We start from the raw sequence: 26,990 nt of genomic DNA, 5'->3' as shown, positions 1-26,990 counted from the left end.
TGTGTCACATACCAACAACATGGGCTTTCCAGGGAATCTATAAGATCAGGTCACTATATATATTCCTGAATGTTAATCTCCAGTTCTATAACGGGTGACGTACCTGGTGCTGGGCAGGATGAGACCCCTCAGTCTTGAAGTTTCCGAGGTGAGGGCTTTTGCTGATGCTCAGTCGGTCTGTGCTGGATACTACAGACCAGGAAATACAGCAGATTAGTATATAATGTAAAGCTGGCCATACCCCTTAGTCAACAGCTATTCCTCCTGACCCTCCACCACACCATACACCGTCCTGTGCACCATACAATCTGCACAGGACGACACATGATCCTATTTGAGGATAGCATCATCCTTGGTGGTGCACGGTATAAGGCTTAGACCTGCATATAAGCTATTTTTTTAATACCCACCATCTACCTAAAAGCACTAATAAATGTGGCAGTGTGAAATTAACCCTCAGCATACCCTGACAGATGCTGTGAGTTTTACAATAGTTGGAGAGATGTTGGTTGAAGGCTGTGGCCGTAGAGCACGCTCCATCTCTTTACTGCGGGGGCTTGCACAGGTGCAAATTATGTGCACTGTGAAAATCAGACCACAGTGGATCATAAAGCGTCAGTCGGGTCGGTTCTGGAAGCCATGATGCCAATATGAACCATGCGCATGAACGGAGGAAGAGGCTAGACGTTGGGCTTCTTGACCAAACTAGCAGAGACAGTGGGGGATCATGGCCTCTACGTCGCCTCCGTCTCTCGCTGGGAACTAACTAAGGAGGCAGGACCTACAGAAAGACGTAGGGGTTGGACTTCAATTGTAGATAAGACAGTGAAGCAGGATTAACTTTAGGAAAACGCATCTTGGGAATATCACCTCAAACTTTACCGGATATTAAACTCAGCTCTTCAGTGCTCTTACCATTCTGCAACGGGTATGAATGCACCTGAGAAGATGCCGCATGGTTGGAAGATATAGTGGGGAAGGGAACAGACAGCTGTGCATTCAGAAGCTGCAGCCGCTCCTTTCTGGCAGTGAGGTTCTTGATCTGTTCTTCCAATCGCCGGTTCTCCACTTGCAGCTGGTGCAGGGACTTTAGCATACCTAAAACTGGAAGCAAAGGAAGACGTCAGCAGGCACTCTGCTACACGAGGGTGAGATCACAGGAAATAATACTACGCTGCTATGTACGTTTCATCCACCAAGGATTCTGTGCTGGATTTTACTTTTGACGGAGGGTCTCACAGACACCAAAACATCACCGGTGATACAGATCGAATGACAAGTCAATGCTACAAAGCTACATCTTCTAGTTATACGGGAGCAGAGGATAGGTCATTCAGGAGTCTAGGAAAGCTGGGTGACTAGCCATTTATAAACTGTAGTGGCAACCACCTTGGTTGTCACCCAGCCTGTCACACATCTATGGGGTCACTCTTCTGCACATTTAAAAGGTTTTTTTTAAGATATTAATACTGATGACCTATCCTTAGGACAGGTCATTAGTATCTGATCGGTGGGGGTCAGACACTTGGGAAAACCATTTTAAAACTTGATTCCGAAGTTGGCTTCAGTACCAAGATAACAGCCGGTACTGAAGCCAACTTCGGATTCAAGTTTTAAATAGTTTCCAAGTTTAAAAATCGAAGTCCGAAGTCTCGCGAGACTTCGATCATAACGAATTTCACCTCGCCAGAGCCCATACATTTAAATGCTGTACGGAGACGGATCTCCGTATAGCATTTAAACAAACTTTTGACCGAAGCTACTTCGGATCTATGATCCAAAGCTTGCTTCGCTCAACCCTAGTTCTTATGACTGATGTAAAGGTAGATGCAGTGTGATATTTACTACAGTGTCCTCATTGACCAATGTACTGGATCTGGGGCTCATATGACTGATTTAATGTTAGACGGTATCTCAGTATCTTCTATCTACAGTGTCCCATTAACCTAACCTCTCCTGTGTTAACAGTGACTGAACTACTGTCTATCACCATCACAGTCTGATTTTTTTTCCACCATCCCCTGCACCTGTAGACGACCCCATGTCTTCTTCCAAAATAGCAGTAAGATCAGGGTAATACAGGGAGAAAAATACGACCCTGGGATCGCCCTTGTCAGGGTGGCAATTCTGCTCCTAGGCAGGGAGAGCACAGGGATACCGTAGGGTGTTTTACTGCGGTTGTCTTCATTTTGGGAGTTTTATAACAACAATTAAAGGTTACGTTTTATGGGGTAATTCTGTTTTTGCTGTGATGATATTTACAATACCTAATATTTGATATCCCGACTTTGCTGACAAGTGATTGGTCAGGTCTGTGATAATTTGATATCAGCCAATTGATGACAAATCTTCTCCTTCCATACTACACTTATAAGCCGGGCGATAGAATACCTTGCTGATGAAAGGGCTTGTCCAGCAGAAGGAATTCATGGCTGCTTTCTTCCAAAAGCAGCGCCCCATCTGTCTAAAGGCTGTGTGTGGTACTGCAGGTCGGTCCCATTCGCTTCAATGCAGTGCAGCGCCAATACCGTACACCAGCCATGGACAGGTGCGGTGCTGTTTTTGGAATCCTCGACTAGTACCTATCCATCCTCACTGAATGTCACGTTGACGCCTTTGCTTACCTTCTCACGCAACGTTTTCAGATCCTGCTGTATAGGCCCTCCAGCTGTTGCAAAACTACAACTCCCATCATTCCCGGACAGCCTACATCAGAAGGGCATGGTGGGAGTTGTAGTTTTACAACAGCTGGAGGGCCGCAGGTTGAGCATCCCTGGTCTACTACAATCCTTCTTGCCTGCTCAATGCAAGTTCTAGATGTTTTACTAATTACAATGGAGACGCCGTTAGCTGCCGAGCTGCTGCTTGTGTGTAAATGCCGGCGGCTGGACAGGAAAGTGTTAATCCTCATCATACAACGCACAGCCTAAACCAATATTAGGAAATGAACTACGCGTTACGGCAGACGTTTCCTAGGCTGGGATGCTTTTCTTCTCTGCTATGCCCGGCATGAAGTCAAGGGAGGAGAAGGGTCACTTCTAATCAGATTCTGACCACCGAGATTCCTGGACCAGAAATTTCCTGCTCTTTGATGAAATTGTAGGGAGCAGATTTTCCCGGCAGGCCCTCGTGGCGCCACATGAGTGAAATCTGCACTGGCAAACGTCACCTTCACTCCGATAAACGCCGACAAGCAGAACGTAACCTGAGCTTTGGCTGTAGGAGAACCGGCTGCAGGTTTAACCAAGCGCCATTGTTCTGCATTCATATATGCACAAATGTCTTCCGCCCCTGCAGCCGAACGGCATTTTTATTTTCTTTCAGTTTACAGCGGAGAATTTCCAGTCGTTGATTCGATACCTTTGGGAGAATTGTATTCTGGAGCTTTCACTCCCGATAGAGGAAACACAATACTGATGGGATTACCGACAGGACCCTGGAAATGGCAGCCTGCTTACTGATTCCTCCGACGTCCAAGGCTCAAATGGTTCTGCTGCTCCACAGCTTGTCTGTAGAAAATCGGACAGCGTGCAATAAAGTTTTCTTTGTTTGCTTGACCTCTATTCCAGAAGATAAATCTGGATCAGGAATAGTCACATCTGGTCATTTCCCAAGGATTTCACTTGACCCCCCCCCCTTTTTTTTTTTTTTTAAGCCAATACAAAGGGGATCTTAGTGCATCCAAATGAGATGCAGGACAACGTGGGTAAACCTGTCCTCTAGCTATCATGTTTAAAGGATTATCCCTGCATGAATTTCCTTGCAATTAGCATTTTCATCCAGGATACCATTAATATCACATATACGAAGGAGGACATCCACTTTAGCGGCATGGAAAACTTTTAACCTCCAGTTCTCCATTCTGAGAGCATAAAAGAATTTCAAGTTTTGGCTTTCTTACTAATTTCATGGAGAATAATACAAAAATAAAAAAATAAAAAGAACTAGAACAGAGTCGTTCCAGACAAGAAGCAGAGATGGTCCAAAAAAGTGTAATTTTTGTCTAGGGGCGCAAAGATGATGGAAAGCTGCCCCCAAAATGGAGAGCCGCTCTGGCGGACCTTGCCTCTCCCTGCATTACACGAATGTCCATTCATCTTTAACATTACATCGCTCTGTACAGCGCCCTCTGCAGGAAACCGTCTGGCAAGATGCGACTTGGAGATAACAGCTGGTCGCCAAAGGTTAGAGAATTTTGGTTCCATTAGAAAAATTCCCATCAGATAAAGAGAAGTCATATTGCTAGGATATGCCATCTCTTTATGATCAGTGGTGGTCTGATCTCTGGGAACCCCACCATTCCTGATAAAGAAGGGATTGCAGCAGTGGTATTACACTGGGCTTAGTGGGTGCCCCATTCAAGTGACAAGGACCAACTGCAGTCGGGGGCGCCACTCTGCAGGAACTGTGCTCCTTTATTCTCAGGATCATTGGGACCCCAGAGGTCGGACCCCCGCCAATCAAAGAAGCTTTAGGACATGTGCACAGATTTTGCATACAATTTAAGTGTAGAACAATCATCCTCGTCACATGTGCTTCTTACATTGCGGGGGGAAAAAATTACATGTTCATTCTTGCCCGGTTGGAAATTGCACACAATGCTATTAATCCCACTGAATGGGGTGAATCTGCAGGTGGATCTGGGGCATATACTCAGCAGAAAAGGCTCAGCCTTGAATTTTTGGCTGAGGATTCTGTAGCCAATTTTTTTTTGACCGAAGAATCCTGTGTGTGAACATGGCCTAACATTTGTGTGCTTTCTACTACAGGTGTAGTGACTTTCCCAACCAAAATATGTTCCCACTGATTGTTACCAGCCTACTGTATAAGGCGACTTTAAAATTGCCCATGGCATAGTATGAATAGGCAGGGTGACCAGGGCGTTACTTACTGTCACTAGTTGCCCCTTGTTCTTGCAGAAACTGCTGTCCTTCACTCCACTGTTTCTCTAGAAGCTGCTCTATACTGGTAAGCATCAGGGGGGCGCTCTCTGCATTGCCATTCCCAGACTGCTCATAGCGGGTCGAGAGACTGTTCAGAGGGGACCTGCCACAAGGAAACATTTAGGTCAGAAATTCGTACCAAAAAAATTATAAATCAGATCAGACCATATAAAGTTGTAGAACCACAGAAAGGGACTATGGGTACAAGCACATTCTCTCCAGTTTGCAAAAAGTAATGACAATTATTAATAACAATTATTACAGGATTCAGAAAAATGCCACAGTAATAAAATAATAATAACATTAATCAATTTATATGACTACAAAAATACAATTTACCAGCTTAAAGGGGTTTTCTGGGGTGTTACTACTGATGGCCTATCCTCATGATAGACCATTAATATCTGATAAGTAGGGGTCCAACACCCCGCCGATCAGCTGTTTCAGAGTAGCTCTGGCAAGGGTAGCTAGAAAGAGGGTTTCCTCCTCTGGAGGACCTTGGGCGTCATGTAATACCTCATATCTCCTATGGCGGTGCTGCAGGAATTTTGAACAGCTGATCACTAGCAATTCCAGTCTGATCCGCTTATAAAAAAAAAAAGGAGTATCCATAGCTGAGAACTTAGGGTACTTTCACACTTGCAGCAGAGGATTCCGGCAGGCAGTTCAGTCGCCAGAACTGCCTGCCGGACCAGTCAATACGTATGCAAACCGATGGCATTTGTCAGACGGATCAGGATCCTGATCCGTATGACAAATGCATTGAAATGGCGGATCCATCTCTCCATGTCATCCGGAAAAATGGATCCGGCATTTATTTATTTTTCACATTTTTTGCGGTCTGAGCATGCGCAGATCCGTTTTGCAGAAACACTCGGGGCCAGATCCAGCATTAATGCATGTCAATGGGAAAAGTGTTCCGGAATTTTGGACGGAGATAAAACCGCAGCATGCTGCGGTATTATCTCCGTCCTGAAAAGTCAAAAAGACTGAACTGAAGACAGCCTGATGCATCCTGAACGGATTACTCTCCATTCAGAATGCATTAAGATAAAACTGATCAGTTCTTTTCCGGTATTGAGCCCCTAGGACGGAACTCTATGCCGGAAAAGAATAACGCTAGTGTGAAAGTACCCTTATATGTTAGCAGGCACAACTTTCTGAAAAATCTCCCGAAACAAATACAAATCTCCTTTGAACCACTCCATTGACATTCAGCAACTGATCAAGAGGAAAGACTCATATGGTCCCCACTGCAGATAAAACAGGGTGGTAAAAAAAGCCCTTTCCCCTCCATTACCACACACCCAGGCAGGAGAAAAGTCACCTCCTCTCTCTCTCTCTCTATATACATACATATATATATACCCACTAGATTCCAATAGTCAGCAGGTAACACTGCCGTTTCTGTTTTTTTATTTTTTATGTTGAAGTGTCCTCATTGGATTCTGATCTTCACCAAAGAGCAGTTCTGTTTTTGTGATTTTATTTTTAATGTTCGCTCCCCTTTAATAGGGTTCAGTTTCCATCCCCCAACTACTAATTGCATGGAAGAATGCTGAACATACTTTTCCAGCATGTAGGACTGGTAATTGGTCTAATATTTACATAGTTATTTAGGCAAAGTACAGGTTTTTCATTGCAAACACACAAGGGCAGGGAACAGGTGACTCTCCCAACGCTCCTGGTAATGGGCAGTCCAAGCCGGATACCATTTCCCTAAAAAATGTACACAGGATTAAAAAGCTGTGATCAGTCTTTCAGCTGTCAGCCGGCCTCCTTCACAGGAGAATCCCATACTGAAAAACAAATGCAAAGTACTCTCGCTGGGACTGCTAGTCAATCTGACTTATGATTGCTGGTCTGCTGGCAGGAACCTGGGGCCCTCAAATGAATGCTGGGACCATGATGGACGAGCACTTCCAAGGAGAGAGAATTGAGAACCACGGGGAACGAGCTCAAGTTGCTGAATAGAGTTCACTTATTTCTAGAGCTCGGGAATTCCTGCCCCCCCCCCCCCCCCCCATCTCCTTCACTTATTTATTTGATTAATTATCCTTAAGAGGGGGTCGGAGACGCACACTGGAAGTATACAGCGTCTTCTGCGCAATATCGAAAGATCGTCAATTAATTAATTAAATATTAAGTTAAATCTGCTTATCCTGGACCTGTCGCCTCTCCTGACATGTCCGTTTCAGTCACTACTTACTCCTCGTGAAATAACTGTTCTGGAGCATCTTTTCTTAGACGTTCACATTGTGTTTTTCCTCTGTTATTCCTTCTGGAAAGGTATGGCATTCACAACTGGGTGTTACCATTTCCCTTGCCATAGGGGTGCGTCCCTACAGAGTCTTCAAGTTGTCAGCACTGGCTGGACAGGGTGCTCAGGGACATGCTTCTTTCACTAAGAGGAATGGACACCTCCAGTTGCCAGTGAAGTGATTAATTTCTAAGAGGAATAACAGAGGGACAGCACAATGAGTTCTAAGAGTGGATTGTTATTTCATGGGGAATAAAAGTAGTTACTAAATCAGACATGTCAGGACAGCAGACAGGTCCTCGTTAAATAACGTCTCACCCAATAACCGCTCGTTATATTAAAGAGGTCTAAGTGATCGCTGCACGGCCAGGTTCAGTAATCCTCAGCAACTGGCAGCTCCAGCATCTCATACATGTGGTTTTACATGCCAGTCAAATGAACCCCTCAGAGATGTAATACATGGACAGTCCGGGTCCAGAGTGAGAGCTGCTGCTTGCTGCAGTTCTCATTCGCTGGTGCAGGGGGCGCCAGGTGGCAAACCCAATTCTATGATCATTGATTGAAGGGGTTGTCCACCTTTTATTAATCGATCAATGGGAGCAGCACTGAAGTGATGAGCTCTGCAGATTGCTGGACTCCCGCCGATCAGCTAGTAATGGCCTACACTGAAGATAGGCCATCCCTGAACAAAAGTGGACAACCCCTTTAAGGAAAAAAATATATATAATATTCAATGATCCAGCAAATGCATGGTTAAAGATATATTACATTATCATAATTACTGCTGTGCTAAACAATTTATATATTGGTGTTACACAGTAGCTTCATTTTTGCATATTAAAGGGGTTCTGCACTTTGTTTAAACTGATTATCTATCCTCTGGATAGATCATCAGCATCTGATCAGCGGGGATCCGACACCCAGGACCCCCGCCGATCAGCTGTTCGAGAAGGCAGCGGTGCTCCAGCAGCGCCGCGGCCGTCTCACTGTTTACCGCCGGCCCAGTGACGTCACGACTAGTATCAACTAGCGTGGGCGGGGCTAAGCTCTGTTCACTTAAATGGAGCTTAGCCCCGCCCAGGCCAGTTGATACTAGTCGTGACGTCACTGGGCCTGCAATAAACAGTGAGAAGGCCGCGCGCTGCTGGAGCGCCGCTGCCTTCTCAAACAGCTGATCGGCGGGGGTCCCGGGTGTTGGACCCCCGCCGATCAGATGCTGATGATCTATTCAAAGGATAGATCATCAGTTAAAACAAACTGTAGAACCCCTTTAATTAAAGGGTTTATCATTTAAATGATTTAATCTCTTTCCGACCTTTTTTATACTGATGACCTGTACTCTTGATAGGTCTTCAGTATCTGATCGGTAGGGGTCGGACACCAGACACCCCCACCGATCAGCTGTTTGAGAAGGCTGCTGCACTCCTGTGAGCTTACCCTTCTTGGCCAGAGACGTCACGTTCCAGTGAGCTGCAATACCAAGCACAGCCACTATACAATGGTTGGCACTGGGAGGCGGCAACTGCGCTCACCGGTAGTATTCAGATATTTAACCTCTGCTGATCAGATATTGATGACCTATCCTGACCATAGACATTAAGTTAATCGATGACGGCAGCATTATTCGCCATTGATTCTTTATTGTTGGTTAATCCATGATGTACATACAAAAACGACCCATAAAAACAGCAACGTTTCGACTACTGTGTAGTCTTTATCAAGCTCCGTAGTCGAAACGTTGCTGTTTTTATGGGTCGTTTTTGTATGTACATCATGGATTAACCAACAATAAAGAATCAATGGAGAATAATGCTGCCAACCGCGATTAACTGAATGTCTATTGGCGGGCTGCTGTGGATTGGGGGCCCAAGACTGGCTGATGCATATCTCCTGAACTGAGTCAAGAAGCTACAGAAGTGCTGCTCTACATATAATTTTTCGCTATCCTGACCATAGGTCATTAATATAAATAACTCAGAACAATTATTTTAGCCCTGAAGTTTTACTTAGCTTCGGCCTAAATAGGTGTGGCACCCTCTGGAAGCAAAATTAAATGTAAAAGGCTAGTCTTGAGGTACGAGGCCTGTAATCATGGGGGAAGGAGAGAATGTATTGTGGGTGGGGGCCTGAAGCGATCACTGTAGGGAGGGAAGGAGAGAAACCTTAGAACAGAACATCCATTCCTAATAAAACGGGAAGCACGGTGGCTCCTTGGTTCAAACTCGAGCCATTGGCATGGAGTTATTCAGGCTCCTCTCACACTTTAATAAACACACTAATTTAGATTTTAACAGGGGCAGGGACTGACGTGAGTGATGACAGCCCTATATAAATGAATAAAATCTAATGCATCCCTCCATGTGGTGTACTAATACACGGACCTACCTACGGCATGGCCCAGGCCTCTTCTAAGCCTTACGCATCTCCCTGCAACCCCTTACTAGAGGGGCACTGTCCAGATCTCAGTGACGGATGACCTAGAAGTGATCGGATGGTTACTTAGCACCTATCAATGGATACATGTTTATGTGAGGTCATCTCCTGCTGAGCCAGCACACCGCTCAGCCCTCTTTCCATTACGCTTATTGGCTTTGGTAGATGGATGCTATAGACAAGGAGTGAACGAAATAACAAATTATTGGCTCTAAGTGCTGTTCAGTTAGTTAAAGGACACCAATTACTCCGCTAAAAGCTCCGCACATTTCCTCTCCTGTGTTCTGGGACTCTGAAACCATTTCATAACCAGATCAGTTCCAGCACAATCTGCAAGGTTTTTATGGTTCCCCTCCCCAACAGAAAATGTTGTCCAAACCCATAAGGTGTAGACACCCCCTTTAAACAATGTACAGATTTCTATACAATGCTGGATCTAGTAAATTTAAAGGCATCATGAGTATCATAGAGGAGATGGGGGGGGGGGGGTTTCTGTGCTTCAGGAGCCCCTTCTGTACAAGGGGTTCCCATTCAAGACATACTTGTATTACATTGACGGCCATACATTTAAATGGCTGTCGTGTAAAACCACATGTCCTCTGCAGTGGCCACCTCACTGACCACAGCTTTTCTCTGCAAAGGTGGCTGCATTTTTCGAAAGCGGTTATGTTTCTGATGAGAAAACCCCATAAATTCAATCTTTACTTTTTTCATTTTTATTGTTTCAGTACCTCTAAAATGAAAAGCTCCATCTTGTCTTAATTATAATTCTATATCTTTGTGTCTATGGCTTCTATGCAGACTGGTGCGTCTCCACGGTAACAGACTACAAACAGACCCTGTGTCGACTGATCCTGTGGTCCTCTCCGTCCACATGTCCTCTACATCTTACCAACCTATGGAATATAAAGTAGTACGAAGTAGTGAACTGATGGATCAGACGATGCAGGGTTCAGCAAAAACTCTTCCGTTAGGAATAATACAACCGTCTGCATCCGTTATGAACGGATCCGGTTGTGTTATCTCTAAAATAGCCATGACGGAACCATCTCTAAAATCATTGTAAGTCAACGGGTGCTAGATCCGTCTTGTTCCACATCCCGTGACGCACTCAAAAACGCTGCTTGCATCGTTTTTCTGTCCGGTATGGGAACGCAACCAGATGGAACAGAATGCATTCTGGTGCACTCCGTCCCCTTCAGTTCAATTTTGTCCCTATTGACCATGAATGGGGACAGAACTGAAGCGTTTTCCTCCGGTATTGAGCCCCTATGATGGATCTCAATACCAGAAAGGAAAAGAGCGGATGTGAAAGTAGCCTCTTATAGTGGAGACACCTAGTGCCGCACTAGAAGCTGTAGACCCCAATTTACTGATTTGTAATTAAGACTACCAGCAACTGTAAATCATTTTTAAATTTTAGATGCCCAGGAACAAAGTAAAAAGGTTGCAAAGTTGAACCTAGCCCAAAAAAATACACTGCCAATCCAACAGATCTGCCAGATAAGGATTTCTCATGTTGGATGAAGACTGTATACAAACATGAACTTATGGACAACTGGTGATATTACTACATCCCATTCTCCACCCTTGCACGGTGAGGAAGACATGTAAGCAATGAGAAGCTCAGATGAGAAGATAATAAATGAAGGGTGTCACCCATGGCATAATGAGGTGCTAATAAAGATGAGCAGCAAACTAGAAGAGCTGTGTCTGCCGCTGCCAGGGCCGGCGATGCCCCCCAAGGGACCCTCGAGGAAGCTGGACAGCCTTTCAGCACATGTTTTAATATCGTACAAAAGCAAATTCCTGCTCCTGGGAGACTACCGGCAGCCATTTCTCCACGTCCACAGGCTGTCTTTATTATTCTTCCAAATGTCAACAAAATCACCGGCCTCCGACGAGAGCTTTCTTCATTTCCGAGGTGCAATTTTGAGGAAAGAATACTCACCGCGGAGAGAGGCTTCCTCTAGGGGAGGCGACCTTCACGGCCAGGCTGCGACTATTGTCTCCAAGATCTTGATCTGCTGTAAAACAGGTCAGAAAAGCAGATGTGTTACTATAAAGGCACATAATGACCTGTCCGACCAGTTCTACGCTGTGGAGAAGACCTCTACTGTCTACCTTGTCTCCATCAATCCTTTTTCTGGTTGTCAAAGACATTTAAGAACAGTTTGGGACGTTTCCCTCAATCGTTTTAGCCTCGTCGAAGCAATTCCTTTCCAAATAAGAGTGCAATGACCTAATTTTACATAAACTATGCGTTGCCAATTAATAACTCCCAGCTTCCACTGTGCAGGAGGGGGGGGGGATTTTGACATCACAAAGCTTTTCATGCACCGCACAGCAGGACGACTGGAACATGTGATCTGGCTTTCCTCAACGTAAGCTACATCCGAAATTTTACAAACAACTGGAAAATGAAAGAGGCTAAGTGCAGACAGCAGAAACATTACAGAACACAGCCCAATGTTACTGCCAGCAGCCATTCCCCTCTACTTGTGGGAGATGACTTTCTATCCGTGACGACTGGTATCTAGTGAGATGTGATTGTTCAGTGATACAAAGACAAGGCGATGGATATATAAATTGTTATGATGCTGGCTTACCGCCGACCCTCCAGCACTCTACTATCTATATGTGCACGCACAACCTCATGTGAAGTATAATTTTTTTATACGAGGGCTAATCTTGATTATGGAAGCAGAAATTAATGGTGCACGCCACCTAGAAATAATTCATAAACATCGAGGACATTCAGCGCTTGTCACAGAAAGAATAAATTATTTACGATCCTACAGAGTAAGAGAGAAACAAACTGCAGTTACCCTACTAGGCCTCTCAGTAGTCCTGTATTTGTGTAGGGTCCTCATAAAGCACAGCAAACACTTTTCAAATAGCATGAAATGCATACCAAATTACTTCAACAAGGTCTAATCAGAAGAGTAAAATCATTTTGAATACACTTGATCATACACCGCACATCTCATATAGAGTCGGGGGGGGGTGAACGGCTTCCTCACTGTCCCTGCCCAGCACTGATATGTATGATCAGGCTCTAATTCAGCCCTAGACCACCGGGTATAACAGTCTACCCCCGTCCTTGACCACCAGGGATAATCGGTTTACTTTTAACAGAAAGTAACCTGAAAAAGCCGTCAATTGTAAAGAAAATGGAGGGTGACAGAGAAGGGACCGGGCTTAGTCGGAGAAGGAGCAATGTGAGAAGGTCAGTTTCTAAGGGGTTACATGGCTGCATTTTAGCATATGTAGCTGCCAACACCAGATTAGTGGACAGAGTTTGGTAAAACCGCTGGGGCGGAGGGAGTCTTCATGTTACAGCCTTAGGCTAAATGCACACAACTGTATGTGTTTTAAAGAAAAACAGATGACATCCGTATGCCATCCGTTTTCTTTTTGCGGATCAATTGTAACAATGCCTAAAATGGACAAAAATAGGACGTTCTATTTTTTTGGCGGGGCTACAGAACGGACATACTGATGCGGACAGCACACGATGGATGCAGGCATAAAGGAGGGGTAAAATGTACTCCAGTCAGGGGTCGGAGTAGTTTATACTCCAGGCGCAGGGACAGCTGGCGGTACGCCTGAGCCTAGTCATAACTTACACACTTTCTCCACAAGCGCAAGGGGGAAACACGGACCAGTGTAAAACGCCAGTTTTTGTAAATGAACCCCAATGTCTCCCCCCCCCCCAAAAAAAAAAAAAAAAGACTACATACAGATATATAGATGATAGATATTAGATAGCTTGTACTTTAAAGGGGTTGTACAGAGAAACACTGTTGCTTTCTTCCAAAAACAGCACCTCCCCAGTCCACAGGCTGTGTGCAGTATTGCAGCTCAGCTCTATTGACTCCAATGGAGCTTAGCTGCAATACCAATGACAACCTATAGACAGGGGGGCGGGTGTTTTAGGGAAAAAGAAGTCAAGTTTTTATAATCCTGGATAAACCCTTTAAAGGTGGTTGAAAGCGGTGTGTCTCACCCCCCCCCCCCCCAAAAAAAAACTTTTTTTATAGTATTTTTTATTTTTTTTAATAGCACAAAAAGCTTACATGCCGGCCAACAGGAAATTCTAAAATGCCGACAAACATTGCTTTTTTTTTTTATGGCAGGTTTAGGCTTTCGGAGGACTTGCTATCATGTTTATCTCCGATACGACTCCACAGACACATGTCGCCGTAGCTGCCGGGCCTGCAGCGGAGGAGGAGTGTGCTTCCCGTTTGCTGTACGCCTCCCCTCTGCCACTTTTAATTTCTCCAGTGAAAGTAATGAATCACAGCTGTGAGGAGCTAATCTGTATGCTTATCACAGCAAATCCCAATGTGTTGGGCTGTTTAACACTTTCTACGCTGCGGCACACCACAAACTCCAATCCCCCTGGGGCAAATGCTTGGAGGAAGGGAGGTCTTCGTGTGTGTCAGTCAATGGGTGTGCAGGGGGGGGGGGGGGGGGGGGGGTCGAACTTAAATTTCTGCTTGTTGCACATAAAATTGTCAGATCGTCTCGTCTCCCGCCCTGGAAATGGATCTCCTTGGGAAAGAAACAAGACCAGCCTATACAATAACAATGCGCGGTCAAAACAATAATCGTGAGCGTAAGAACTCGCCTGTAGCCAGAAACAAAGGCTCCATCCCTGGCTGGCCCCTCTCGAGGTTATCCCCCCCAATTCTGAGGAAAACGACCTCTGACCCTCGGCTGGCAAAGACAAGGCTGATCCATGCTTGGTGCACTGGTTAAACCATCCCCCCTCCTGCAAATAGTGGTGACGGGCAGGACATGTCAAGGAAGCTCTGAGAGCAGAAACTTCTCCTCAAGGAAAGGACAAATGGATGGAGACCAGAGCCTGCAGATGTGCGAGGACAATGCTCGCTCGTGGCTTCCTGTCACAGTCCAGATAGTGAGGAGTCACCGTAAGTCTGCGGTTTTAGGCAGTGGTGACACTAAGGTAGGCATCTGGTGATCTTGTGCGTTGGTTGATGGGCTTTATTAAAAATATGGAAGGAATCGGAAGGGAAATGGATTTGACTCGCAGCAAATTACCCAAAAGTCAAATGAGGTAAATGTAATAAAAGACATATGTGTCATACCGAACCATGGCAAAGGCAACCCTGCGTATAGGGTCTGATTTAGAGGAGACGTCCACCTCCAGAAATATATATAAAACTAAGCAACTTTTTAATTGAAAATGAGCTACAGCTCCTATTTAACCTATGTGTCTCCATGGTAACAGACCGCAAACAAACCGTGTGGTCTGGTCCTGCAGTTACAGTATCTTCCCTTCCAATACACAGATTTTTTTTTTCCATGCAGACACACAAGGAGCTGTTGCTCATTTTCAATTAAAAAGTTGCTTCGTATTATAGAAGTTTCTTTTTTTTTTTATAAAAGCAATTTTGCAAAGTTGCTTTATTTTTTGTTTTACATTGGTATTGGTAAAAAAATAAATAAAAAAAAAACAAGTTGATCATCGATATCAATATCTGAATGGCGGGGATCCGATTCCCGGCAGCTCCGCCAATCAGCTGTTTAAAGAGGAGACGGCAAACGTGAGAGCGCAGCTTCCGGTTCGAGATTACACCGCGCATCGTCTCACTAGTAGCAGCGGCGCAGTGTTATTATAAGTGAAAGGGAGAAGCAGGAGCGAGAGGACGCGCAGTGGAACCTTGAGGAAGCAGCGCTCTCACCAGTGCCGCCTCCTCTTCAAATAGCTGATGGGCGGGTGTCCCAGCAGTCTGACCCCCGTCGATCAGATATTGATGACCTATCCTGAGGATAGGTCATCTATAGGTACTGGTTGCACAACCCCTTTAAGTCTATCATCCGTTTCTCCTAACTCCAGTCCACAACAAATCAAATTTTAAGGTTTTTCTTAAAGGGGTTTGCATCAACAAGACAAACTTCTGGTTATATACAGGATCCCCTTCCATTAGCAACAGCGGGGAGCCACTAACAAAGAGGGGGTCTTGCTTGCAGTAGACCTGGGCCATCCATGTACTGCATGGTCGGCCATTCACTTGCAATGTAGGGTGGTTCTACAGATCTATAGGGTGGTCTTTACCTGTCTGGCTGTTTTCAGTCAGCCCTACAGACGCGGTGAGATTTAGCCTATTTCCGCTGAGATGAGATGACGTCACCGTCGCTGAGGATCCAGGAAGAGAATTTACCTGCAGTGAAAAGACTTGTTAGTGTATTCAGAAAGTCAGAAAACAGGCCCCAAAAAGTGACACGATATTCATAACTATTAATGCAGCAGGCATATACAATTATATTCAGTCCATTCTTCTGTTCTTGGGAAAGCTGGGTGACCCCAAATGACATGACAGCACCGACAGGGGATCTCATCTGCCTTTACAAGTGCTCTAAGGGTCCATTCACACGTCCGCAATTTCGTTCCGCATTTTGAGGAACGGAATTGCGGACCAATTCATTTCCGCAATTCCGATCCCGAAAAAGCCGGCAATGTGCGGTCCGCAAAATGCGGAACGCACATCGCCGATGTCCGTGTTTTGCGGATCCACGGATCCGTGGATCCGCAAAACACACACGGATGTGTGAATGGACCCTTAGGCTACATGCACACGAACGTTGTTTGTTTCAGTGTCCGTTCCGTTTTTTGGCAGATAGGATACGGACCCATTCATTTCAATGGGTCCACAAAATATGCAGACAGCACGCTGTGTGCCGTCCGCATCAGTATGTCCGTTCCGTAGCCCCGCAAAAAAAAATAGAACATATCCTATTCTTGTCTGTTTTAGCCATTGTTACAATGGATCCGCAAAAAAAAAAAAAAAAACTGATGGCATACAGATGTCATCCGTTTATTTATTTTTTGTATTATTTTTTTTGCAGATCCGCAATTTGCGGACCGCAAAACACATACGGTCGTGTGCATGTAGCCTAATGTGCAAATTTGCCCGCCTATATTGTGTTGTTGTACTGGCAGCTATGGTAGTAGCCTAGTTTGGGCCCTGTTCACATGTTATGTTATAACACCACAGAGTCAATGGGAGTGCAGTGGGCGTCACCGGTGTCTATCGTGTGTCAGATCCATTAGAGCAGGCATGGCCAACCTGCGGCTCTCCAGCTGTTGTAAAACTACAACTCCCACCATGCCCTGCTGTAGGCTGCTAGCTGTAGTCAGTCTGGGCATGCTGGGAGTTGTAGTTTTGCAACAGCTGGAGGGCCGCAGGTTGGCCATCCCTGCACTAGTGCGTCTTTGTAACATAAACCATGACACAAATGTGAACAGAAACTTATAAATATCCTATCATCTCTCCTAAAAAGTCTATTTTATTTTTTTTGTAAATCATTGTATTCCCCATGAAATAACAATTCTGGAGCATCTTCTCAACTCCTCAGTTATTCCTATTAGAATCTATGAATAAGCTGACAACAGCTATTCCTATGGCTCTATGTTTTACTTTTCCTCCATTATACCTGCAAGAAGTTATGAATGGATTGCATTAAAGGTCCAGCTGGGTGTTCCCAGTTGGGGGTGGGTCCCTGCACAGTCTGTCAATGATTGGATGTTGTCAGACTGTGCAGGAACATCTCCACCCCCCAAAAGGTAACACCCATCTGGATCTTCACTGCAAATTTCTAGCAAATCATTCATAAATTCTAGCAGGAATAATTGAGAAATGGCCCAACATAGAATCATAAGAATAGGTGCTGCAGAACCTATTACATGGGGGATGCAAGTAGTTACTAGAACCGACATGTCCGAGGAGGTGACGGCTCCTCTTTACGAGCTGCTTCGGAGAAGTGTGGGGCAAGACATGCACATCGTGGTCCGCAGATCAATGCACGTTCACTGACATGGGAACGATACGAGATGTGACATTTTGCCAATAAATGACAAACACGAGCTGCTTCTCTGAATACATGATACCAGCTCAGCAATGGCTCGTGCCCGTGCATCCCTTATACTGGCATATAGGAAAAGACTGGAGGACTCCCCTGAGGTTAGGACACAACCAGGGGCATTAATCAAGACTATTTCAGCAAAGAAAAAGCTGCAAAATGTGGTGCCCGGAATATTTGTGCCACAATTTGGTAATTTTTCAGCTTTTCACTTTTCTAAGGTGATGGGGAAAGGGGGCGTGGCTTAGCAGAGGGGACGGAGTCTATCGCGACCCGCCGCATTTACTGTATGCATACCTTCTCATATGCAATGAATGGCGCTTTAATAATAAATAATAATACCGCTGTCGCCACGGATTTCGCTTTCCTGTGGACAGACGGTCACAGCGTCTATAAACCAAATCAGTCAGCAATCCCATTAGCCACAGTCAATGTATTTAACTGGTTTATTCTTTGCCCCAGAGGCTAACAATCTAATTTCTTAGGCTGGACAACATGCCATTATGAAGGGAACCCACTCACCACGGTAACAGGAGAAGCCACAAATGTGTGCCAATTCACAGCACCATACATGTAGATACGGTATTAAACACCCCATCCACACACACACTGGAAAAAAAAAATCTGCAGACGAGAATGATGCCAACAAGAATGCCACCGACAAGGATTCTGCAGACGAGAATGCTGCCAACAAGAATGCCACCGACAAGGATTCTGCAGACGAGAATGCTGCCAACAAGAATGCCACCGACAAGGATTCTGCAGACGAGAATGCTGCCAACAAGAATGCCACCGACAAGGATTCTGCAGACGAGAATGCTGCCAACAAGAATGCCACCGACAAGGATTCTGCAGACGAGAATGCCACCAACAAGAATGCCACCGACAAGGATTCTGCAGACAAGAAAGCTGCGCATTCCCACACATTTTAAAAGCAGGATGCACCCTCTGTGGCAAAATCTGCATCGGATAATTTACCCTTAGGATGGCTGCACGTGGTGCAGATTATGCACTGTTTTGCCAGCGGAAATACCGCAGTATAGACCACTACCAGCAAACTGTATGAGAAGAGACAAATCTCATGTACACTTTTTTATTTTTTATCTTTGAAGTATAAATTGGCCTGCCGCGCAGATTTTGAAATCCGCAGCTCAGTATACCATATCCAATACGGAACTGTCACTGCGCATCCCTTCTCCATGCAGTCCAATGACAAGAATCCAGGAATTTCACTCCACCTCCAGGAAGACTGGACGGATGTTATAAAATGAGTTAATTGGCCGATATAATGCAGCCCCCTCTGCTTGTAATAGTAATTACACAGTATGAAGGATTGCATTCACCCCCAAAGTGCCCTGCCAAATAATGGGACCTTGCGGTATGGCGACCATGTGGTTATCCTGTTAATGATTTAATCTTATTAAACCCTTCAGAACGCAAGAACAGGTAGACAACAGATGTCTCGCCAACAATTGGCCCGTCTAACATCTCGAGCCGGCTGCGGGGGTCAGAGGGCTCAGTCTTCAGACGCACCGTTCAATCCCCGCATGACGGCATAGGACTGTGCGCCGTCGTCCCTGCGAAATCTGCACGCTGTCTGATTGCTTCCTTCTTCTGCCTGGCTCCATGCTTCTCGAGAGGAGGAGAGCAGGAGAAGGAGGACGTGTTCGACACAATAGACAGTTCCACAAATAGGCGCTTTGCCCTGACCTCAAACAAGGAGCTGGATTTTTTGGCAGCGTCCCAGCCCTACTTACTGAACAGCCCTTCAAAACTTTTGTATTCATTCATGTCGCTAACCACTGCTCGAAAAAGGCCTGTACTGGGACTTGTGCCAAACACGTGAAAATGAGCCCTCCAACATACGCAGCCAAAGTCTTGCATAATCCGCTGCAATAAAACCACTCTCCCTCCTTGGCCGCACACACCACTGCCTTTCTAAGAACATTCCTGTGTCTGTCATCCTGCAGGAACAGAAGCAACTTGTGCACCGCGGCCACAAAGACATCCTTAAAAACCAAACAAGTTCAATTGGGGGCAGCAGAACGGTCCTTACCCCAACGCGGAGAGGAATGGGGGAGCAGACCAAGAGCCGCTTACCCACGAGATGTGCCCGTCTAATCGCCCAAAGTCTGGTGGAACACATAAAAGGGCTAAAAGTAGAAATACACAAATGTACTGAAAAAAAGGGAAGCATTCAAGAAATAAATGGTTAGATGCAATGGGTATGAGTAAGGCTCTGTTCACACTGCCACCACAGGCTCCACTGGCAGTCTCCGCAGATTTGCACTGCTCAAAATGATGGAAAACATGTTGGAACCCAAAAGGACCCCATTATAAGTCCACATGGGTCCAAAAGGTGCTGATGGTGTCGGACATGACGGGTTCAGCGGGGAATTGAGGCTTCAGTTCTTAACAGAAGCTAGAATTATGTTAATTCAGCCTTACGTCCTTCTATTTTCGGTCCCCGCTTGATCCGCATTTTTTTTGGAACCTCTCATTTCTAAGGGGCAGCAAAAAATGCCGGCAGCAGACGGATGTCATCGGTCTGCTGTCCGCATCTGTGCAGCCACATGTCCGCCCTGGAAAATAAAAAATAAAAAAAGTAGGCATTTTACAACAGGGCGGGACATGCAGGATGAACACGGCTGGTATCCGTGTTTTGTGGAACTGCGGTTAGCGGACTGCAAAACACATACGGTCGTGTGCATGAGGCCTTATGCTCTATATGCAGTATTCCCTTTAAGGACTAACTACATGTGCTGGATCTATTTAAAGGGCAAGGCAGTCAAAATGATTTTAACGTATGCTATTCATTTTCTGTAGGCTACACACGTCTGCCCCGTTGAGGCTCACAATCTAATTTCCCTATCTTAGACACACGCGCACATTAGGGATGATTTAGCAGGAAGTCAATTAGCCTATCAGTATATTTTTGGAATTTACAAACTCCATCCAGATGTTGGTCGGACAAGGTGGACACCGTATATAGGAGAAGTGGTCTATTCCAAACGATCAAAATTGTGTCAGCTTCTCTGTAATAGAAATCTCTGAGTTGTGCCAAAGGGGTTTAAAAGGATTTGAAAAAAATATATAAAAATAAATTAAATATATATATATATATATATATATATATCTATCTTTGTTACCGAAACAGTGTCACAGCAGTCTATATGTTGCGCCTGATACTACAGTTTGACTCCATTAATGGCGCTTTCCAGTACTTGGATATTGATGACCTGTCCTCAGGATTGGTCCTCGATGCCAAATCAGATCAGTGGGGGTTCAACCGCCAGTTGTTTCATGCACTGTAAACTATACAGTGGATGGAGCCGGACGCACTGTGTAGTGGCCGTGTCCTATTCACGTGAACGGGAGATGACCTGCAGACGCCAGAAACGACACGGTGGATGGAGCTTTCTGTTTCTGCATCTACAGTATAGTTTTCAGCGGCTGCCTGATCGGTGGGGGTGCTGTGTCTGAAGCCCACCCATCTGATATTGAGGACCTATCCTGAGCAGATATCTAAAGCAGCAGCATTATGTCACTGTTATCCAATACATTCCAGACCTCTAAGGGTTATATAGCATCATAAAATCAATATAATGCTTTGCGACCCCGGCAGTGCTGGGAGGTCAGGACGGGAGCTGTCTTATACTCACGCTCTGAGTCTCGTGTAAAAGCGGCCAGAAGGTTTGTACCCGATTTCCCCTTCTCCCTACCAGGCTGAATGGGACCCCCTCCCATTTAAAGAGGAGCGGGCGCCTCTCCTGACATGTCCGTTTTACTAACTACTTGTTAATCCCAATAAAATAACATCACTTCTCATAACTTTCATGTGCTGCTCCTCTCTTATTACTCCTGAACATTTAGAAATAAATAGCAAACTGGGTGTTACCCTTTCCCATGCCCAATGTGCGTGTCCTGCACAGTCTGACACTGCCAGCACTGATTGTGTAGTGTCAGACTGTGCCGGGACACCCCCCTCAATGTTAACACCTAATTGACAACTAATTCATACATTTCTAGGAGGAAGAGCAGAGGGACAGCAGAACGATGCTAAAGAATAATTTCATGGGGAATATAATTGCTTACTAAAACGGAGAGGGCGGACAGATCTTCAACAGGCTACACACCGGGAGGTTAGTGCAGAGATTTCCATGTTTTTTTTTTTCACTTTTAATGCCGTGGACCCACTCACAGTTTAGCCCCACTGACTGCAGCTAAACCGTCTTGGTGTTGCCGTGGCTTTAAGCCCCCGGATGCGTGTACGGCAGCGTGGCCTCCCACAAAAAAAAAATTGAAGACAGACACCAGGTGGCTACCAGCAGAATTCTGGCATGGGATCTGACAACATTTTTAAGATAGTTTCTTGGACCCCTTTGTATTTAAAAAAAAAAATGAAATTGGCACCATGGGCATGGCATTTTTTTTTCATAGACTTCTCTATAGGAAAAAAAAAAAGTGGGAAAAAAAAAACTGAGTACTACTAAAAAAAGACACTTGTAAAAAAAAATTATTAAAAATTGCAATTTTATGGTGTGTTTTCCATGACAAAAAGAACAGTCCCTTACTAGGACTGCACCCCGAGAGGTCAGTGCATACACCTATATTAGAGGGCCGGGCGTCCTGGACACGAGGCCATGATCACCACTCAGAGACGCTCGCCCCTTTTTGCCATCATGTCTCTCTGACCGGCTGTACGCTAATTCCTAGTGACTGTCCTGACACTTGCCGGTGAAGAGAATGGTAACAAGCCCCTGCTGTTCGGCGCAGCCATCACTTTTGTCCGAGTCACTACTTCTGACTGCACAGCGCTGCTCATCTCTGCCGGCCCAGGGTTCAGCCGCTTAACCATTTCATGGCTGGACGTGGGCGAGCATCCTATGCCTCGATCATGTCAATGAGATCCTAAAGAATAGGAACATTTATGACAATTCTGCTTACACCCCATTATAAATAAATCCGATTACCTGGTGGAGTCTGCAAGGGTCTGAACAAGACTGTCAAGACGTGAAGGAAATAAAGGATTTCACAACAGGCAGGAAGATTCATCGCTCTACATTGCCTGCTGATCGTCACAAGTGATTTCTCCTTCTAGAATTCAATGCTGGACAAATCCCAGGAGTCAGGCAGTCAACTTTTTGGTAAGTTTTGCCATGCAAAGAAAAAAAAATTAGTCTCCCAGAGGAGTCTAACTGACTTCTTCAATATTTGTCCGGTCTACTCAAATAAAAGGGCTTTTGGACAGGTTTCAATGTGTTCTGAAACACTTTTTAAGTCACTGTAGATTCAACAAACCTTGCATAAATCAATAGTGAATATGAGAAACATTGTAATATATTTTATCAGAGAAAAATGCCTCTTTTGACATCTTGCAGCTCATTTCTCCTCTGCTTCGTCCATGCACATGCAATTTGATTCAGTAAGCCAACAGCTCTCTTGTCTCTTAATGTGGGTATAGGAAAAAAATGTTAGTTTGTGTGGAAGGGATGGGGCGAAACCTCTTCTCTGATAACATATATTACATCGTTTTTTATATTCACCTGTACTATAGATTTATGCAAATATTGATGAAAGTACATGGACCATTTAGGAGGTGCCAGAGACTATTTCCAGTTGTGTGGTCCATGAAGTCCATCCATGATACAGTCATCTCACCACTACTTGCCTATTCTTGGTACCACAGGCTAACTGGCAACTGCTTTTCTGCCCCTCTGCTGAGGTCATAAGATGACCAGTTTCCAAACGGTCCCTATGCACAGCATCTACGTTACAATATGGCAGGTCTTGTAGGCCACACCTGAGATGCAAAGTGGCTACCATATTGGGTGTTCTCCTGAAACAAGTAGAAGCTTGAGGACTTAACGTGATGATTGGGAGCTAGTGCTTGTACAAAATTTGTTCAGCTGATCGTCAGTCCTTGTAGGCAATATACAAACTGCATGGGGGATGAACAATCGTACTACCAATCAGCCCGTGTAAAATCCCTCTAAACAAGCACTGATCAACCTGCTACATGGTCGATCTATGGTTGCACCGGGCTGTTAACGCCCACTGTAAAAGGACCCTTAAACAATACTTATTAGAAAGGCTTGTTAAATCAGCCAACAATTATAAAACTGTATAAAACTAGACTTGGCAACCATTACGTTAACGTTTTGCATGATATAACGGTGGCAAAAATACAATATCAAAAATACGTAATCCTCTAAATCCACTGGCAAACAACTAGTTACACAGATCTAATGTGTAATTCACAACTACAAAACATGGAATCCACAAAAAGAAAAAAAGAAAAAGAAGGGTGCAGCCAAACTGCGGCTCGTTCCAGCCTCGGCAAGAAGGAAAAAGTAATAAATATTTAAGTTGCGCATTATTAACACCTTTGCATTGCGGGGCTAATGGCAGCGCAGGGATTAAATGTGAAGCGGGAGATTCATGTTTCACTCCCGGTAAAAACAGGCCATAGCAAGCATTTATTAAAAAAGTGCAATCATCCTGTCAATACACATTAAGGGCAGAGGATTCCGACAAGCCGGAAAATTCCACAGCTGAAATCAGCTTTCGCTGGCTCCCAAGAGTGGACGCCCCTTTATGGCGAATGTTCTGCAGAATAGAGAGAAATTCCAGGACCCTGCAGCGTCACCCAGGCCATTGAAACCCACCGGGCAAGGATCCACAAATGATCAGTGGGCTCTAATCACTGGCAAAATGAAAAGATGCAAAAACAGATGCAAAAAAAAAAGCAATGATATTGTCTATTCTGTGGAAAAGCTTGGTAACCACTGTGGGACCTGTAAGGCTATGTTCACACGTGGTGGATACACTGCCACAGAATTGCATGTGGAAAACCGCATTGTTTTACGGTATTAGCAAAGCGCACGTGATTGTAAAACATTGCATCCGCATGACAAAAAAATAAAATTTACCTGCGGTGCGAATCTTACATCCACAATCCAATTAATGCTTAGAGGAAAATCTGAAGCAAATACATGCAGAAGATGCTGTGGCTCAGATTCCGCTATTTACCTGTGACTGGTTTGGAACGGATGACAGTACACCGAACCATACATGTACGGTAACGCGTATATAAAGTGTTATATATACAAATAGACAGCACTCCAAATGGTACATATGCAAATTGTGTATTTATTCAGCCGGAGATGGTGGCGCACAACAATACAACGTTTCGGGCTAAAGGAAAGCCCTTCATCAGGCTGGTGTACAAAAAAGAAAAATATGTGTCTACAAAGTGTTGATGCTGGGATGATGAAGGCTGCATTCACACGCTGATGGTTTTTGGTGCGGATTCCACTGCAAGACTGCAGCGAATTAAAGAACCATACATGAATAAGGGTTTGAAAGCATCAGAAAAATATCTGCGTGGAAAAATGTATAGGAGTGACGTACACAACTAATTTGCAGCTCACAAATGACATAGATACTACAGGGAGCGCAGGGTGTCAGACTAAGATACTACAGGGAGCGCAGGGTGTCAGACTAAGATACTACAGGGAGCGCAGGGTGTCAGACTAAGATACTACAGGGAGCGCAGGGTGTCAGACTAAGATACTACAGGGAGCGCAGGGTGTCAGACTAAGATACTACAGGGAGCGCAGGGTGTCAGACTAAGAAACTACAGGGAGCGCGGGGTGTCAGACTAAGATACTACAGGGAGTGCGGGGTGTCAGACTAAGATACTACAGGGAGTGCGGGGTGTCAGACTAAGAAACTACAGGGAGCGCGGGTGTCAGACTAAGATACTACAGGGAGCGCAGGGTGTCAGACTAAGATACTACAGGGAGCGCAGGGTGTCAGACTAAGATACTACAGGGAGCGCAGGGTGTCAGACTAAGATACTACAGGGAGCGCAGGGTGTCAGACTAAGATACTACAGGGAGCGCAGGGTGTCAGACTAAAATACTACAGGGAGCGCGGGGTGTCAGACTAAGAAACTACAGGGAGCGCGGGTGTCAGACTAAGATACTACAGGGAGTGCGGGGTGTCAGACTAAGATACTACAGGGAGCGCGGGGTGTCAGACTAAGATACTACAGGGAGTGCGGGGTGTCAGACTAAGATACTACAGGGAGCGCAGGGTGTCAGACTAAGATACTACAGGGAGCGCAGGGTGTCAGACTAAGATACTACAGGGAGCGCAGGGTGTCAGACTAAGATACTACAGGGAGCGCAGGGTGTCAGACTAAGATACTACAGGGAGCGCAGGGTGTCAGACTAAGATACTACAGGGAGTGCGGGGTGTCAGACTAAGATACTACAGGGAGTGCGGGGTGTCAGACTAAGATACTACAGGGAGTGCGGGGTGTCAGACTAAGATACTACAGGGAGTGCGGGGTGTCAGACTAAGATACTACAGGGAGTGCGGGGTGTCAGACTAAGATACTACAGGGAGTGCGGGTGTCAGACTAAGATACTACAGGGAGTGCGGGTGTCAGACTAAGAAACTACAGGGAGTGCGGGTGTCAGACTAAGATACTACAGGGAGTGCGGGTGTCAGACTAAGAAACTACAGGGAGTGCGGGTGTCAGACTAAGATACTACAGGGAGCGCAGGGTGTCAGACTAAGATACTACAGGGAGTGCGGGGTGTCAGACTAAGAAACTACAGGGAGTGCCGGTGTCAGACTAAGATACTACAGGGAGCGCAGGGTGTCAGACTAAGATACTACAGGGAGTGCGGGGTGTCAGACTAAGATACTACAGGGAGCGCAGGGTGTCAGACTAAGATACTACAGGGAGCGCAGGGTGTCAGACTAAGATACTACAGGGAGCGCAGGGTGTCAGACTAAGATACTACAGGGAGTGCGGGGTGTCAGACTAAGAAACTACAGGGAGTGCCGGTGTCAGACTAAGATACTACAGGGAGCGCAGGGTGTCAAACTAAGATACTACAGGGAGTGCGGGGTGTCAGACTAAGATACTACAGGGAGCGCAGGGTGTCAGACTAAGATACTACAGGGAGTGCGGGGTGTCAGACTAAGATACTACAGGGAGTGCGGGGTGTCAGACTAAGATACTACAGGGAGTGCGGGGTGTCAGACTAAGATACTACAGGGAGCGCGGGGTGTCAGACTAAGATACTACAGGGAGTGCGGGGTGTCAGACTAAGATACTACAGGGAGTGCGGGGTGTCAGACTAAGAAACTACAGGGAGCGCGGGTGTCAGACTAAGACAGCGCGGGTGTCAGACTAAGATACTACAGGGAGCGCGGGGTGTCAGACTAAGATACTACAGGGAGCGCGGGGTGTCAGACTAAGATACTACAGGGAGTGCGGGGTGTCAGACTAAGATACTACAGGGAGCGCAGGGTGTCAGACTAAGATACTACAGGGAGCGCAGGGTGTCAGACTAAGATACTACAGGGAGCGCAGGGTGTCAGACTAAGATACTACAGGGAGCGCAGGGTGTCAGACTAAGATACTACAGGGAGCGCAGGGTGTC

At 45.5% G+C, this 26,990-nt stretch overlaps 1 protein-coding gene across 5 annotated transcripts in view; it reads right to left on the bottom strand.

Moving 5' to 3' along the window:
• MLLT10 (MLLT10 histone lysine methyltransferase DOT1L cofactor) overlaps positions 1 to 26,990 on the bottom strand; it is a 223,990-nt gene that overhangs the window by 6,613 nt on the left and 190,387 nt on the right. For 4 of the 5 annotated variants that reach the window (XM_044295626.1, XM_044295628.1, XM_044295629.1 and 1 more), the window contains 5 exons: positions 15,722 to 15,827; positions 11,588 to 11,663; positions 4,892 to 5,046; positions 916 to 1,104; positions 104 to 189 (listed from right to left, as the gene is read on the bottom strand). In XM_044295626.1, the coding sequence (XP_044151561.1) occupies positions 104 to 189; positions 916 to 1,104; positions 4,892 to 5,046; positions 11,588 to 11,663; positions 15,722 to 15,827 (612 nt within the window). The remainder of the gene's footprint in view (positions 1 to 103; positions 190 to 915; positions 1,105 to 4,891; positions 5,047 to 11,587; positions 11,664 to 15,721; positions 15,828 to 26,990) is intronic. The other variant, XM_044295627.1, reaches the window with a different exon arrangement.

The sequence above is a fragment of the Bufo gargarizans genome, chromosome 5, assembly GCF_014858855.1.
Source record: "Bufo gargarizans isolate SCDJY-AF-19 chromosome 5, ASM1485885v1, whole genome shotgun sequence".
In the NCBI taxonomy this organism is placed as follows: Eukaryota; Metazoa; Chordata; class Amphibia; order Anura; family Bufonidae; genus Bufo; species Bufo gargarizans.
The sequence above is the reverse complement of the archived record's forward strand: the minus strand, read 5'-3'. Positions and strand labels throughout refer to the sequence as shown.